Below are 15199 nucleotides of genomic sequence, written 5' to 3'. Positions count from 1 at the left end.
GAGTTACACGATCCCCGGGGGGCGGTTTGGCCGAAATGCTGTCATTTTATGCCCATACCAGCCAACTCTATGAATAACTTAATAAGTGGCGCCACGTGGATAGGAGCGGCACAAATAATATACACATAGCAGGGACAGCAAGGAGTTAAACCAAGCAGAACTTTGTGTTTGCTCATTTTGAATAATAATCTTAAATATGTTTTATGGAGAGGGTGGTAGATGAGTGGAACAGCCTCCCAGCAGAAGTGGTAGAGGGTAATACAGTGAGGGTATTAAACATGCATGGGATAGACATACGGCTCCTGAATCTAAGACGAGACCAGAGACTGATTAAGGTTTGCAGCAGGAGAAGTGGGCGACTAGACGGGGGCCGAATGGGGCCGATCTGCCGGCAGGGTCTATGTTTCTATGAATAAGAGGGACATCAGGGGAGGAAAAAGGGTTGGCGGATATTTATTTCTGCTTCTGCGCAAATTATTATGACTTTTAGGGCTATAGGAGGGGGGAAAAGGTCGCTTTCAGGATGCCCGCAGGGAGCAAATCTGCTCAGAATTCCCCGACACGATCAGCACCTAAACCGTTGTATTTCCGAGAGCAGCTGGTCTCTGTAAACTGTTTTCAACGCTCGCCTGATAAATTAGACATTTATTACACGTGAAATAATTGTTCGCTGGTTAATTTACTCCCAATGAAAAAGGAACGGAAACGGCTGGCGTTAGAGCTGCTGTCCCAGGAGTGAGAGGGTTAAAAGCGCCAGAGCCACATTTCATTAAGCTTTAAAAAGACAGTTATGGCCCGACGAAGGCATTAGTGAACATTAACAAGGAGTATTAATGGGCGGATAAGCACTGTTGCAGTGTATACAGTGAACTGCAGCCCTGTTTATCCACCATTAATAAGCTTTCAATAATCCGCCACTATTTATGTTCCATAAATAAGCTCTTATATTTTTTTTTCTCCGCTAATTTATTTCCCGTGCTGTCAGTTTGGCAAAGCCAGGGTTTCCGTCTCTTTAAAGTGATAGAAGCGGTAATTATGCACAAAGCGCTTACTGGAGATCTGGGGAGAGGATTTAACCGGAGGTCCGTGAGATGGGTGCCGGGGGGGGGGGGCAATTTTAATAAGGTACCATCACCATTTTGTTGGGGTCACTTTGTCCAACGCCGTGTGTTTGATGCAGCGAAACGGCCTGAATCTGACCACTAAAATATAGAATGAAATCACTAGTACAGTCTAGTGATGTCTGAGAGGCAATATCTGAATCAGCACCTACCAGCACCTTCAAACATCTTTTTGAAGGCCCCTCCATGCATCTATCACTCTTTCACTCTCCTGCTAAATGGGATACACTCAGCAGCCTAAAGAGCCTTTTAGAACGACGAATATTAACTGAATCGTATAGAAAGCAAGGAGACAAATCCCTGCCCCAGACCCCAGAATATGACCCCAGAACTATCATTTCAAGAAGCAAAATGCTGATTGTAGAAGAGGTTCTGCAGCAGCCCGGGCATTCCTTTCACAATGTGTCTTGGTTACTATATTTACTATAATATGTGGGGACTGACTAGCAATGTGCGCAATGTCATTAATGTGATTGTAAATAAAATAATAACAATAACAACAACAATGGTAATAATAATAACAATAATAACATTAATAATAATAGTAACATCAACTATGATAATTACCATAACAACACGACTACTCCTACCTCTAATAATAATAATAATAATAATAATAATAATACAGGCTTTATAATATGTTTAGCCCTTTGAGGTGTTGATGTGTGTTGTTGATCTCTCTGGGCCTTGTTATTCCCCAGTGCTTTTGTATGCAGATTGCAGGGTTCTCTGTGTAGGTTACATTCCCAAACACTACTCCATGAATCTATAGGAGACACAATCTGGGGGTGACAACTCTGCCCCTGGGTATTAACCCTTTGGGAGGTTGGAAGTGTTAATCTATACTTTTGCTAATATATTTGGTACAAAATATCATCCCTGCAATCTGATAGGAGTTGCCCCTAAACCAAAGGGTTAAATCAGTGAGTGACAATGTGCTAGGGCTAATGCATTAACCCATTAATAACAGTAGGGACTAGGACTCGCCTCTGTCACATGTGACACACATTAATACCCCTGTGTGACACTGAAATGTAACTGTTGCACCTTAACCATTTTAATGCCAGGGTCGCACACTCCTTCACAATATGTTGACTTCCCCTCTGGCAGTTAAAGGGTTACCTTACTGTTCCTAGAGGTGACGGGGTGTTAGGGGCAGGTGAGCACCATGGACAGATCATAACAGCCCAAAGAGCCCACTGGCCCTAGAGGCTTCACTGCATGGTACCCTCCACCAGGTCCTAGGGGTAAGAATGGGGCGAGAGCAGGACGCAGAGAAGGGAGGGAAGGAGAGGTAAGATAGAGAGAAAATAGAGAAAGATTGAGAGAAGGAGTGGAGAGAGGGAAGCAGAGAGGGGCAGAGACAAAGTGGGAGTGAAGAGAGAGGGAGGGAGAGAGAGGAGTGAAGAGGAAAAAAACCGAGAGAGAGAAGGGAGTGAGGACAGAAGAGAGAAAGCGAGTGAGGGAGGGGGTGCAGAGAGTGAGAGGAGGGTCCGGGGGAGGAGAGGCAGAGAGAGCTCGGGCAGACGGGCAGCGGGTCCCGGGCAGCTCCGGTTCTGTGGGGATCTCCCGGGGGGCATGTAGCAGAGAGCCCCGGGGTAGTGTGTGAGTGTGTCGGGGGCAGGATGGGGGTCGCCCCCTGGCGGTGGCTACTCGCCCTGGGTCTCAGGCTGCTCTTCCTTGTGCCCGCAGGAGTGCCGGTGCGCAGCGGGGATGCCGGCTTCTCCAAAGCCATGGACAACGTCACGGTTCGGCAGGGGGACAGCGCCATCCTCAGGTAAGAGGGGCTGGGGGCGGGTTCTGGGCATTCCGGGGGTAACTCGCAGCACCGGGGTATCTATGTCATTATATAAGCCTGTGTAAAGGAATGTGTACTCCGAGGGGTACTTTATGTGGGGTATTTGCAGGCTTTCTGCTGGGGGTGGTTTTGGGGGGTTCTGTATTTGTGGGTGGGCAGCAGTTTGTGTTTGGGGAATGTATTATTGGGGGTGTATCCTGGGTCTTCATGCTGTCTTTATCACCAAATGCACATCTTTCTGTTTCGCTTTTTTGTAGATTTATAGATTTTTAAAGCATATTGTATTAACATACGTGTGTCTGAGTGCGGGGCGTGCAATTCCTATATGATTATTGCACATCATGCCCTAATTTTTGACTAAACAACTGCCTTTACTCTGTGGATACCTGAGGATATGCTACATGTTACCGAGCAAGCCACTGGCACCCGAAAGGTTAACACATGTCAACCCCTCGCCAAACACCCATGTTCTAAGGGTGATCCGCTGCACGTGTGTTTTAAGCCGCAGGATCCATCACAATATTTAGACTGTGATTACTGCGGCCTCATCCTTAGCCAGGGCATGAGAGTCAGGATTACCCTATTACACACATTAATTACCCCTACAGCTGAATGAGATCACCTTCTTTCAACTGGATCAATAGCTGAGCTAATCAATGAACGCCATAGAGCCGGCCCCCCCGGGTGGCTGCGAGTGACACAACAGGACTGGTATTGGGGATAAAATAGAACTAACGTCTAAACTCGCCACATTGTATCACTCATTGTGCGCTCGCTGTTCCGTTAACACATGGATGTTATAACGGATGATTCCAAGACTTCAGCATCTTCATTAAGTTTTTGGATTTTGTCTAGTTGTCAAACGCAGTATGATGTACCCTGAATGTATGATCCTTACGTGTCTACACCCATACCTGGGCTCTGTGCACGCGCGTATCCACGCCCATTCACACACCCATTCACAAACACACACACACTCACACACACACGCACTCACACACACTCACAGATGCCGGTTATTTTCAGCCTGAAGTTCACACTTACCGTGACTATAAATACTCTCTGCCGTAGTTCCTGCTCTGCATGCTATGAAGCCGCTGCAAACGTGTAAATCCAGCTGTGGCTTCCATATCTCAGCGATCAGACAGAGCCAGCTCCAGAAACATTACTTATATATTATATCGGCAGCCGGCGCTCTGTTTCTCGTGTTGGATGTAGGATCTTTGTTGCTGTAGAAATTATTTCGACCTCTTCTAACTACCCAAGCTGCAAAGGGGAGAACAGAGGCATGCGATACACGAGCCACCATTCTGCATACATGTAGTGAGGGAGCGTGAGATTCACAATCACAGATACACAGAGCAATACGGGGGGTGCCACACGGGGGTCCGGCTTTACCTGGGCTGCTTTGCTGTTAAGTGGATGTTTCAGGCTCCCTAAGGCTTGCTTTTTAGTAAAAACAAGACATTCTAAAAAGGTAAAAAATGCTAATAGAGTCAGCAGCTTTCAAAGGGTTAAAATGCATATGTATAGAGCAAGTATTTCATATGCAGAACACATTAGATGCTCAAGGTGTGAGCTGGGATTTCGGGGGTTAATAAAGTGGGGTATTGTTTTAAGGGCATCTACGAGCAGCTCCTTCGGATGTCTTACGTGATTGACCCGCGTGCATGCGCTGCAGCGGCCCATAGATCTGTATAATATTCCACGCATTCCCCCTGTTTATGTTGCGTGTTGCAAGCTGGGCATAAACAGATACAAATAACGAGTTTGATTGCCCTAAATCGCAGTAATCTCGCCCAAATTAACAATCTGGAAAGCGAACCCGTCGAGCATAGTCTGCTGTAGAGGCAAACGCGCTCCTTTCTTCCCATGCTGATACTCGAAACCTTTAAGTTCTCGGTCCGCTCAATCTCTTCTCCGAACCCCACAGAAAGAAATGAAAACATTTGTCATCCACGTCGCAGAATGACCTGAAGACTCGGAGACAGTAAATGACGGCGGTTTAGGAGATGTCGTAAACCCGCCATGGAAATGAACGGGTCATTGAAAGGGAAATTTGGATATTCATAAAATTCAAGCTGTTAGTGACCTTTGAGAAGCGAGATTTGTGCATCAATGATCTGAAAGCACAGATCCTCCCACCGCCACCTGTCTGTCTTTAAACAGAGCGCCCGGCCTTTTGCCTTAAAATGCTATTAATGGTATTTTTTTTTATTTAAAAAGGAATCCGAATTAAGGAATATATGCATATCTTTGAGAGCCTTAAATATCCCAGGAAATCATACCTCCCAAATGTCCCTGTTTAGGCGGGCTAGTCTCTCTTTGTGACCCAACTACCCGTGCCCCTCTTTCTTCCCTAGATGTCCCTGTTTTCTAGGTGCTCAAAATACTTGTAGGTATGAGTGGGCCCAGCAAACATTCTATTGGAGGATGGGTCCCAGAGACGGGCTGGCCAAACAAAATAGGGGCAATTGGGAGGTATGAGTCGGGGTAACTTACCCCACAGCCACTCTGTTAAAGGCCCTTCTTACCTACATACCCAGTCCAGTCCCGGGTTCCGCCAAATCCGCTCCTTGAGCCGGAGAAAGAGAAGGTTCTAGGCAGGGGGTTCTCCTTTGGCACAAATCCGCCTGATATATGGGATTCATCCACTCCCCATACCCAGTAAATCCTTTTAGATTCTAGACCTCCACACTACCTATCTCATAATGTTGCTGTGACCCTTTTATACGGGTAATTATACAGCGCGAGCGTGGATTATAGGCTGTGATGGAAGACAGATGATAAATTGACTTGGTCTCACCTTTAACACTAGAAGCTTCTCAAAATGCATGGAGCGGGGTGGTGAGAATGCATGTCCGGGATTTAAAGGAAGGTCTTGTCTGTTGGAAATTAGCCATGGATGTGATATCTCTGAGACTAAAATGAACCCATAAAATTTACGCGGATTCAGGCTCTCTAGACAAGGACTCAGAAGGGAAGTCTGGATCATTATTGCTAGAGCATTGGGGATCAGGTGAAGGCTATAATCATGGCATACGGTTTATGGTCAGGGGATTGTGTGGCTAGCAGGGGGTAGAGTCACTGCTGGGGCTGTTCTTATACACATTATCAGGGCCTAAGAGCAGTAGAACCCTGCGATACCCTTATACCCAGCAAACATTCTGAGCTCCTAGAAAAGAGGGGCATCAGGGGAGGAGAGAGGGAAGAAAAGGTGGCACAGAGATTTGGGGACCAAAGAAGGAGTAGATAAACTAAACAAGGATGCTTGGAAAGATTGATAAAGTAATGCTGCTTTTTGTTATATATTGTATTATATATTAATTGTGGGTTTAATCTTTTGAGAAAGATTCCGTTTATGGCTAATATATTAAACCGAGAGATTAAACAGGTAGCCTTTACCTGTATAACCTGAATGAATGAGCTGCACCGTGTACAGGTAATTTGCAGCCAGCCCAGACCCTCATAGATATATTTTATGGCCACTTGTTATGTTGATGTCCCCCCATAACTCCAGCTCTCCCTTAACCCTTTGTGTGCCAGGTGGCAGAGCCTCGTTGTAAACCTGTGTAGGTCCCGGTGGGGGGATTCTGGGCCGGGTGCAGCGAGCTGTGAAGCTAATTCCCCGGCGCAGTTCAGCCGGGTGACGCAGAAGCCGGCTGGTGAATCGGGTCCCTCGGCGCCAAGACTAACGATTGTGTTTCTGTCCTCTCAGCAGGTCCCCTGCCTGTCCCCACCGACGCTCCACGTTCTCACACCTCCAGCTTCGGCCATTCTTAGGCTTTCTATGCACCTGTCTGTCTCCCCGCAGCACCTTTTGTGTCTCAGTCTGCCTCTTCTCTCTCCTGTCCCCGCCGTTATTGTGATCCTGGGATCTCTCTGTCTCCCCGTCTGTCTGTGTCTGTCTTGTCTGGTCGCTTTGTCTTGGTCCCCCTGTGTCCTCTCTACCTCTTTGCTGTCTTTCTCATTGACAGTTTGCTGCAGTCTTTGTGTCCCTCCGTGGCGCTTCCACGCGAATCCTTCCCTTTGCTTATTTTACAGACCTTGTTTCAGTCGCATGCTGCTGGTCACTTCAATCACCCCAGACTAGTAACCTTACCATGTACCCACCACTTTATAATTCACCTTGCTGACAATTCATTCTAAAAGCCTTCTACTGGGGTAACTGAGCTGAGACTCTCCCCGTTACAGACACCTTTGGCTAAGATGATGAGATTTGCAATTCAACAACACTAGACTTTTATGCCATATTATCTGTACATTTACCAGACTTTGACCACCAAATAAACTGGTGCAGAAATTTATTCATTACATTTGTATTGTGCACCTAAACTTTAATGGAACAAATGTCTGTGCATATTTATTGAGAGACGGACAGATAAATGGAACAGCCTCCCAGCAGAAGTGGTAGAGGGTAATACAGTGAGGGGATTAAACATGCATGGGATAGACATACGGCTCCTGAGTCTAAGACGAGAACAACGACCGACTAAGGTTTGAGTCTTTACAGCAGGAGAAACGGGCGACTAGACAGGGGCCGGATGGGGCCGATCTGCCGGCAGAGTCTGTGTTTCTATGTAAGGATTTGGTCCGGGATGAAATTGTTCCGCGTTTTATCCTCTCAGTTAAAAAAAGGCAATAATAGGAATTCTGTTACAAATCACCTCCATCATTCTTGCTGTTGACGTTTGAATTGTTAGGACTTATGTTTCGTTTTTCTCTACAATTTCTCTCCCCGATGCGCATTTTCTTTGGATTTGGTCTCTAAAACCTTTTTTTTTTCTGTTTTAAACAGATATAAGTCACATAGTTTAGACTTTTACAAAACCCATTTCTGTCAGTGATTTAAAATATCAGGAAAGAAATCAATCTATTGCTGACAAGCGTTCATGCAACTTTGGGAAAAAAATTTAAAAATATATTATTTTTGCAATTGAATTCTAAAATAAAGTCCCCAACGATTTGTTGCCGTGACATGGAGGAGATTGACGCGGTAATTCAGAATGATAGGACCCGGGGCTGCACGGACCATCGACTCAATCACAGTCTGACATATTAATGCCAAGCAGATTAGTATGGCGGAGCCGTCACTATATAGGCGCCCGATACCTTATAGCATTAAATCTGCCTCTTTCCGTGAAGGCGCAACGTTACCCCAGTTTGAAGTCATAGAGGCTCAGATATCAAGTTTTTAATTAAAAACCCAAAACATTTCATATATAACTTTCTTTAACTGGTTCTATGTATCAAGGAAACATAGAAACCTAGAACCTGTCAGCAGATCGGCCCTATTTGGCCCCCGTCTAGTCGCCCGTTTCTCCTGCTGTAAAGACTCAAACCTTAATCAGTCGTTGGTCTCGTCTTAGATTCAGGAGCCGTATGTCTGTCCCATGCATGTTTAATACCCTCACTGTATCACCCTCTACCACCTCTGTTGGGAAGCCGTTCTGTCAGTAAAGTAAAACTTATTTACATTACATCTAATGGAATGGATTCCACTACAGAGAATTGTGCATGTTATGTTTCTACCATTATACCAGTTTAAGATATTGTAAATAAAATATGTTAAAATAATAGAGCTATCAACCAGACTTTTTATGTTTTAAGGGGCATTAGAGAAGCAAGTACCCTTCTTTACTGGTTATAAAAAAAATCAGCAAAGTCATTTTAATAATAATAATAATAAATAAATATATATATATATACAGCATATGTAAGATAGTAACGATTGTTGTATCACAATAGATAAAATCAGACCTTAGCAACCTCTAATATATTTCTGATTCCTAAATAATAAGTCAATTATCCAGAATTATAACAGAAGTGGTAGAGGGTAATACAGTGAGGGTATTAAACATGCATGGGATAGATATACGGCTCCTGAATCTAAGACGAGACCAACTACTGATTAGGGGGAAACGGGCGACTAGACGGGGGCCAAATCGGAATTAACAGAGGTTTCTTAGGTCTGATTCTCTCTGTTGTCATCCAGATACAATCCTCCTGCCGTTATTTGATTGCCCCGCATCCTCAGTCTGGTCCCAGGAGGATAACCTGTAAGCGTTCAGCACCGAGCAGATGGAATAAGACAAATATAGTTTGGGGACATCGGCTTTTGCCAGCAATAACCAATGATTTGTATTAAGTGCATGTGAAATTTCTGCTGCCGACAATCCTCGCTGCACAATCATTTTCCGGCCTAAAGATTGATTGTTCATCATGCGAAGGAGACAGGGGATCGGAGGATAGGAAACGGAGATAATTGCACAAAGGCAGAAAGAAAGGAGACATGCATGGAGATTAAGCACACGGTCAGATGGATGAGTTTCTTAGTATATAAATAATACAAGCGTACACTTCATTATTGGAAGGAAGTTTTACTTTACTGAGAGGATGGTGGATAAGTAAAATAGCCTCCCAGCAGAAGTGGTAGAGGGTAATACAGTGAGGGTATTAAACATGCATGGGATAGACGGCTCCTGAATCTAAGAAGAGACCGACGACTGATTAAGGTTTATTAAGGTCTTTACAGCAAAAGAAACAAGGCGACTAGATGGGGGCCGAATGGGGCCAACCTGCCAGCGGATTCTATGCGGACACTCACATACCTAAATGCAGTTAAATTTCCAGGAACAGGGTTTTAATAATAAAGGACAAAGAATTAAAAGTCAAATTAATGTCATATTTAAAATCCTGAATACATTCCCACACCTGACGTTGATATTAATTGGGGATTGGTTTTCAGCACCGCGGACAGCAGCCCTTCTTCTAAAACCAGAGTCTAAAATATTAATAGATTTTTTGGTCTTTCTTAAATCTGTAGTTTATTTTTTATTATTTTTTATGCTCGTTCCCTGACATCCCCGGGAATTTAACTCTTTTACATTCTATAACGCACTAGGCTAACCAAATTGTCTGAAGTTTTGAATTCTCAGGATACTTCCATCAACGATTAATCTGTTCCCCTCGGCTTCTCCTTGCCCCACGGAGACCTCCCATTTTCATCTTGATGCCCCCTTATCCTGCTCAGGATGTAAAAATATAATTATATAATAACTGATAATAATGGGAAAAATGCTAGAAATGCACAAATACTCAGCTTTATTGCCAATGTCATGGAGACGAAAGCAAAGCTGTCCCTTTAAATCCAGACAATAGTTTTTTAATATAAAAGGGTTTCCTTGTTAAATGTCAGGTGACTTTTAAATGACTTTGCTTCTAGCTCCCTGTATCTTTCAGCGTGATTAATTAGCAGATATCTAACGGGCCTTATATGTTTATTATTGAATAAGAACCGATGTTGCTTCCCTCGCTGTATGTTGTCCAAACTGTGATAATGGCCCGTGTTGAGGCTCCGAGCTATTCCTGGATGATCTTCAGATTTGCAACCACTGCCTAATTAACTCATTTAATGTTAATGGGGGGCTTATTCTGAATCCCTGGCACTCAGGTGGTTAAGACGTAGGTTTCGGGCCCAGAATGAAAGCTTTCCATTGATTTATGAGCAACTTTCTGCAAGCTGGTTACATGGAAATGATATCCTACCTCCTGGGGTTGAGCAGATACTGGCCATATTCATGGCAGACCATGCCAGGGCCCCCTGTGATCAGCTGGTGGCATGAGGTGCCGGCAGTGTGCCCGACGTGGCTCATCTCCTCCAAATTCTTCCAACCCATGGATTTGGAGAGGAAGCGATGGGTCAGCAGATGGTCGAGGCTGGCGCTGTCTTGACCCAGACGTGGCTCTGACATTTGGTTGCGGTTAAATAATGTAGGTGAAGAAGGCTAGGAATGTGTCATGCGCAGACTTCTAACACGTCCAACGCATTCACTACCTTTGTTTTATTTTACAGTAAATGCGCCCGATGAACGTTTCTGTTTTCTTCCATGGTTACTTTCTTACTGGTAACATAGTGATTAAGACTGAATGCAACACAGAAGCCCCACACATTCCACCTCACTGTGATCCATGTTTGGATTATGCAGCTGACTGAGGGGACTCTTTCCTAAATTTGAACCAAAGTTTGGTTAATAAACCTTGATGTATTCATTTAATCTTTTTCACATCCAACCAATTATGCAGAAACATAGAATCTGCCGGCAGATCGGCCCCATTTGGCCCCCGTCTAGTCGCCCGTTTCTCCTGCTCAAACCTTAATCAGTCGTTGGTCTCGTCTTAGATTAAGGAGCCATAAGCCTATCCCTTGCATGTTTAAATCCCCTCACTATTAGCCTCTACCACTTCCGCTGGGAGGCTCTTCCATTATCCACCACCCTCTCTGTTAAGTAAAACTTCCTTACATTACATGCAAGCCCCTGACTCCAGTCAACATACACATGCGCAGCTACAGGCCCAGATAACATACATGTGCTCAAGCATGGACAGACAGCCAAAACCCCCCCGGTAGCTGAGCTCAACCAGTTAGTATATGTACATGCGCAAGCACAGAAGAATATCTCATGTGTCATGTTATATACACCGAGGAGTGTTACCCAATTTCCTTTATGGGCAATTAATTTGAAGAGTTAATACTCTACGCCGAGACTCTCTCAGGGAGGTTTTGCTGGTTTGAGGGATAGAATTGTCGCCCGCTGTGTAATTCATTAGGGGGAGTGAGACTGACGCCCTCCATACAACGTTACCCTCTCCCTGCTATCGATATCTATTAGAGAATAATATCCATCCGCGGCATCTGTGTATTTGTTTGAATTACCGGGAGGATATTATTATATTAGCCGATTACATTGCGGGGATGTCGGCCGCGTGAAGATTGGTTGAGTGCTCTTGTCCTGACCTTTCATTTAACTCCCCGCCACAGAAGACACTTAAACAGATATGATCATGGAAAGCGATAACACAGAAATGTTAGGTAAAGGGTAATACTTTGCCTAGATCGATGCCATTGGCGGTAGGCAGCTGGTTTCAAGATCAGCTGTTTTAATAAGAAGCTTTACTACCGTTTAACCCAATGCACTCAGGATCCTGGCTTTTGTGAGATGATCGTGTGTCCTATAGGCAGCTTCTGGTTCCCATGTCTCTTATCCGCAGCTCTGTATACCATGTGGACAGTCCCTGCCGTCTATCCAGGCTTGAGAGCCGGTCCTCAGCCATACCAGCTGGGGAAATGTAGCCAAGAAGGAACCATTAACAGGATCCATTGAGACTTCACCACACGCACCCTGCAATAAGACCAAGTTGGAGAGCTGGATCCCACAATCTTCATTGGTACCTATTGGGTTCCTTTGATGAGAAGCAACCCCAGAGACACTTCTCAGCCTTCATGGGTTTCATCAGTAGGGTGCAGTTGGTATCCCTCTGGGTGCAAGTGAGCAAGGAGGTCCACGTAAACCCCAAGAGATCCCTGAAGGGAGAAATCACTTACACAAAAAGTTTGAGAACAACTGAGAACAAACCCTGCCCTCCGGTGTGTCCCCATTCAGGAGCACCTCAAGTTTTAGCTCACATTTCAGAGGAAAAATATCAGTCAACATATCAGTCTGATCCTGTCCTCAGGGGCAGCCCAGAAGCAAAGGTCCAAACAACTTTCACCCTTCAGGGATCTCTTGGGTTCACCCCTAGTTTAAAAGTGAGTCCAGACTTGGACCTCCTTGCTCACTTGCACCTAGAGGTATACTGACTACACCCTACTGATGAAACCCATGAAGGCTGAAAAGTATCTCTGGGGTTGTTTCTCATCCTGAAACATACTTATCATTTACCAAAAGGTGCTAATAGGTACCAGTGGAGACTGCTGGACCTGGCTTTATGACAGGCTGTCTGCGGTGAAGAAGAAATGTTGGATCCTGTTAAGCCTCCCATGGTGAGTGAAGTCATATAACTACATTTTCCCAGCTGGGACCACCGCACGCAGCTCCCAAACCTCCATAGATGACAGGGACTGCTGAGCCCCCTATCCTGCTTTGTGTAATAATAAGAAATGTCAAAAATGTCCATCTAAGTATTTGAAAGCTCGGTAGAAATTCATTGCTTCTGAAATGTGTGTCTGGAGTTCTTAGTTCTCTGTTATTCGGAGTAAATTCCCCTCATGCTTTGGTTCTAGACTGTCTTTTTAGAAGGATCAGACCGATATGTCAATGGAGATTTTTCTTCTGTAATGACGCAGGCGAGACCGAGATCGTCTCAAGCTGGGAGGCTATTTAGCAGCTTCTGGTTCTCAGTCAAGTTGTTTTCAAACCTTTTTTATGTATAACTGTGTTTTTGGTCCACATTTATTTTATAAGTTGGTAATATTTCTCTTTAGCCAATGGTTTTGCTCACATGACTTTGTAGACCTCCACTGTCCCTTCTGCAAATGAGCATCTGAGGTTGAAAGCTTATGAGACTTTTCACACTCTGTGAATATGGTGGAACCATAAGGGCTTCGGTCCATTAATGTACAGCCACATGTAAAAGCACGTCACATGCCCAGCTCCCGATCCCAGCGCGGCTGACCAGTGCAGTGGATACAATGTAACTCCGCACTTTTATCCGACAGGCTTCTGAGATGTACCAAGTTAGGGCCGGGGGCTTTCACTATTACAGTTCATGTGGAGTTTGGGGGCCACAGCCTGAATGCACAGTCCTCTCATGCTTAATTGGGCCCCTGACACAGACCCTAAGCAACACTCCAGGCCACCTTTATGTCTGTTTAGGTAACAAAACCTAAATATTATAATGTCCTTTGTGCAATTTGTAAATCGGGCCGAGACGTGAAACTATTTGCATGTATTTGAAAATCGAAGCATTAATTGTAATGTAACGATTTAGCTGAAAACTCTTTTTACTTTAAATCCTGGCATACATCATCAACCAAACATCTCCACGTGGCTTATCTCCTGGCTTCAAGTACGGCAAACATCCGGAGAATTGCCCTGCGTTTGGTGGGGGTGACGAGTTCCCAGAATCGTTTCATTACACTATGTATTTTTTTTTTTATGCCCATTTTACATCCCATTAAATCTTGGCAGTGGGACCCGAGCTGTTACATTGTTCACCCAGAGCCAAATATTCCCAGCGTTCAGCCATTCCCCTCGGAACCGTAAACATGTTCTTTTTAGCTTGGCTCCCGCGTCAGCCAGGAACGCAAAAGACACCTCCTCGCGGGCCAGAAACAGGACGAGAAGGACTGAGCTGCGCTTTTTACATATTCAAGAGATGTCTAATAGAGGACAGCTCACAATAATGTTCTTCCGGGCTGCTGCCAACAAAGTCGTAGTAATAAACGGAGGGCGGACAAAGGAATCAGCATTACAGATGAGTAGCGAGAAGCATGATGATGATTAGATAATTCACCTTATGGACCGCAAGCCCCCTAAGGAAGGATTTTTGTGCAATGGTCACCTGGTGGCTGCAAAGCTTCGTGGCATTAAAAGCTTTGGGTCCGCTCAGGTTCTGTGTAGAATCTGACATTTTGTTGGCTTTTAAAGTGTTAATGGCAAAAAAATCTGTAAGTTTGTATATTCACCCAAATCACTTTAATTACCCGACTGTTACACCGCTCGGTGATCTGATTATCTCCCAACCGCCTGTTGATGGGTTCCCCCCAAAGGCATTTCCTTCTGATAACTCCAGCAACTGCTAGGCGAGATACGTGCGTAAATATTACCGAGACGGGTGAACGGGAGAAAAAGCTTATAAAATCGGAAATCAAAATCAAAACAAAACCCCGAACGGAATTTTATTGAAACAGCTAAAGAATTGGATAGAAAATAAAATTCCCGGCTGGAGATTTCCCACCGGCGGATCCGACACTCTTCAGTGTCTGGCGTATAACGTGACATCGGGTGACATTATCTGAGGACAAGTCCCCTATCGCTAAAATGATTTTACATAGCGTTGGCCGGTAAATTCCAAGTCTGCCCTCGGTAGGCAGCTGCTGAAAATAATAAACAAAATGCAATTAAAAGGGCTTTTGTCTCTGACAAAAATGCAGGTTTTTATCGTGCTGTTTTTGAAATTTCTTTTTGAAGGTCCCTTTTCATGGATCAGATGTTGATGGCTGACCTTGTGACTGCTTTACCCTATTTGACTGGCTGTTTTTGAATTGCTCTGTATTTTTGGATGCTTTCCTGATATTCTTATCGAGTTTATACATCATTTTGGAGGCCGCCACAGGTGTCACCTTGACGGTTTCTGGCGTAGGTCGTACATGTTACGGAGAAAACATGGGCCAGCTCTAATGTGTTGACCTAGGGCTTTGGGAGTTAACCGTGGGGTGTAAAATACCTGCCATGAGGAAGATATTACATGACATTACAGTATGATGTCATAATATGTG

General features: G+C 44.7%; 1 protein-coding gene across 1 annotated transcript in view; it reads left to right on the top strand.

The window, feature by feature from the left end:
• Nucleotides 1-2746: 2746 nt before the first annotated feature.
• Nucleotides 2747-15199, top strand: part of LOC149286927 (neurotrimin-like) — a 112467-nt gene continuing 100014 nt past the window's right edge. Inside the window, exon 1 of the mRNA XM_089493614.1 lies at nucleotides 2747-2898. Coding sequence (XP_089349740.1) covers nucleotides 2747-2898 — 152 coding nt within the window. The remainder of the gene's footprint in view (nucleotides 2899-15199) is intronic.

The sequence above is a fragment of the Sceloporus occidentalis genome, unplaced genomic scaffold, assembly GCF_023333645.1.
Source record: "Sceloporus occidentalis isolate IW3139 unplaced genomic scaffold, rSceOcc1.0.p SCAF_66, whole genome shotgun sequence".
Classification (NCBI taxonomy): Eukaryota; Metazoa; Chordata; class Lepidosauria; order Squamata; family Phrynosomatidae; genus Sceloporus; species Sceloporus occidentalis.
This window is presented reverse-complemented; position numbering and strand designations above follow the sequence as displayed.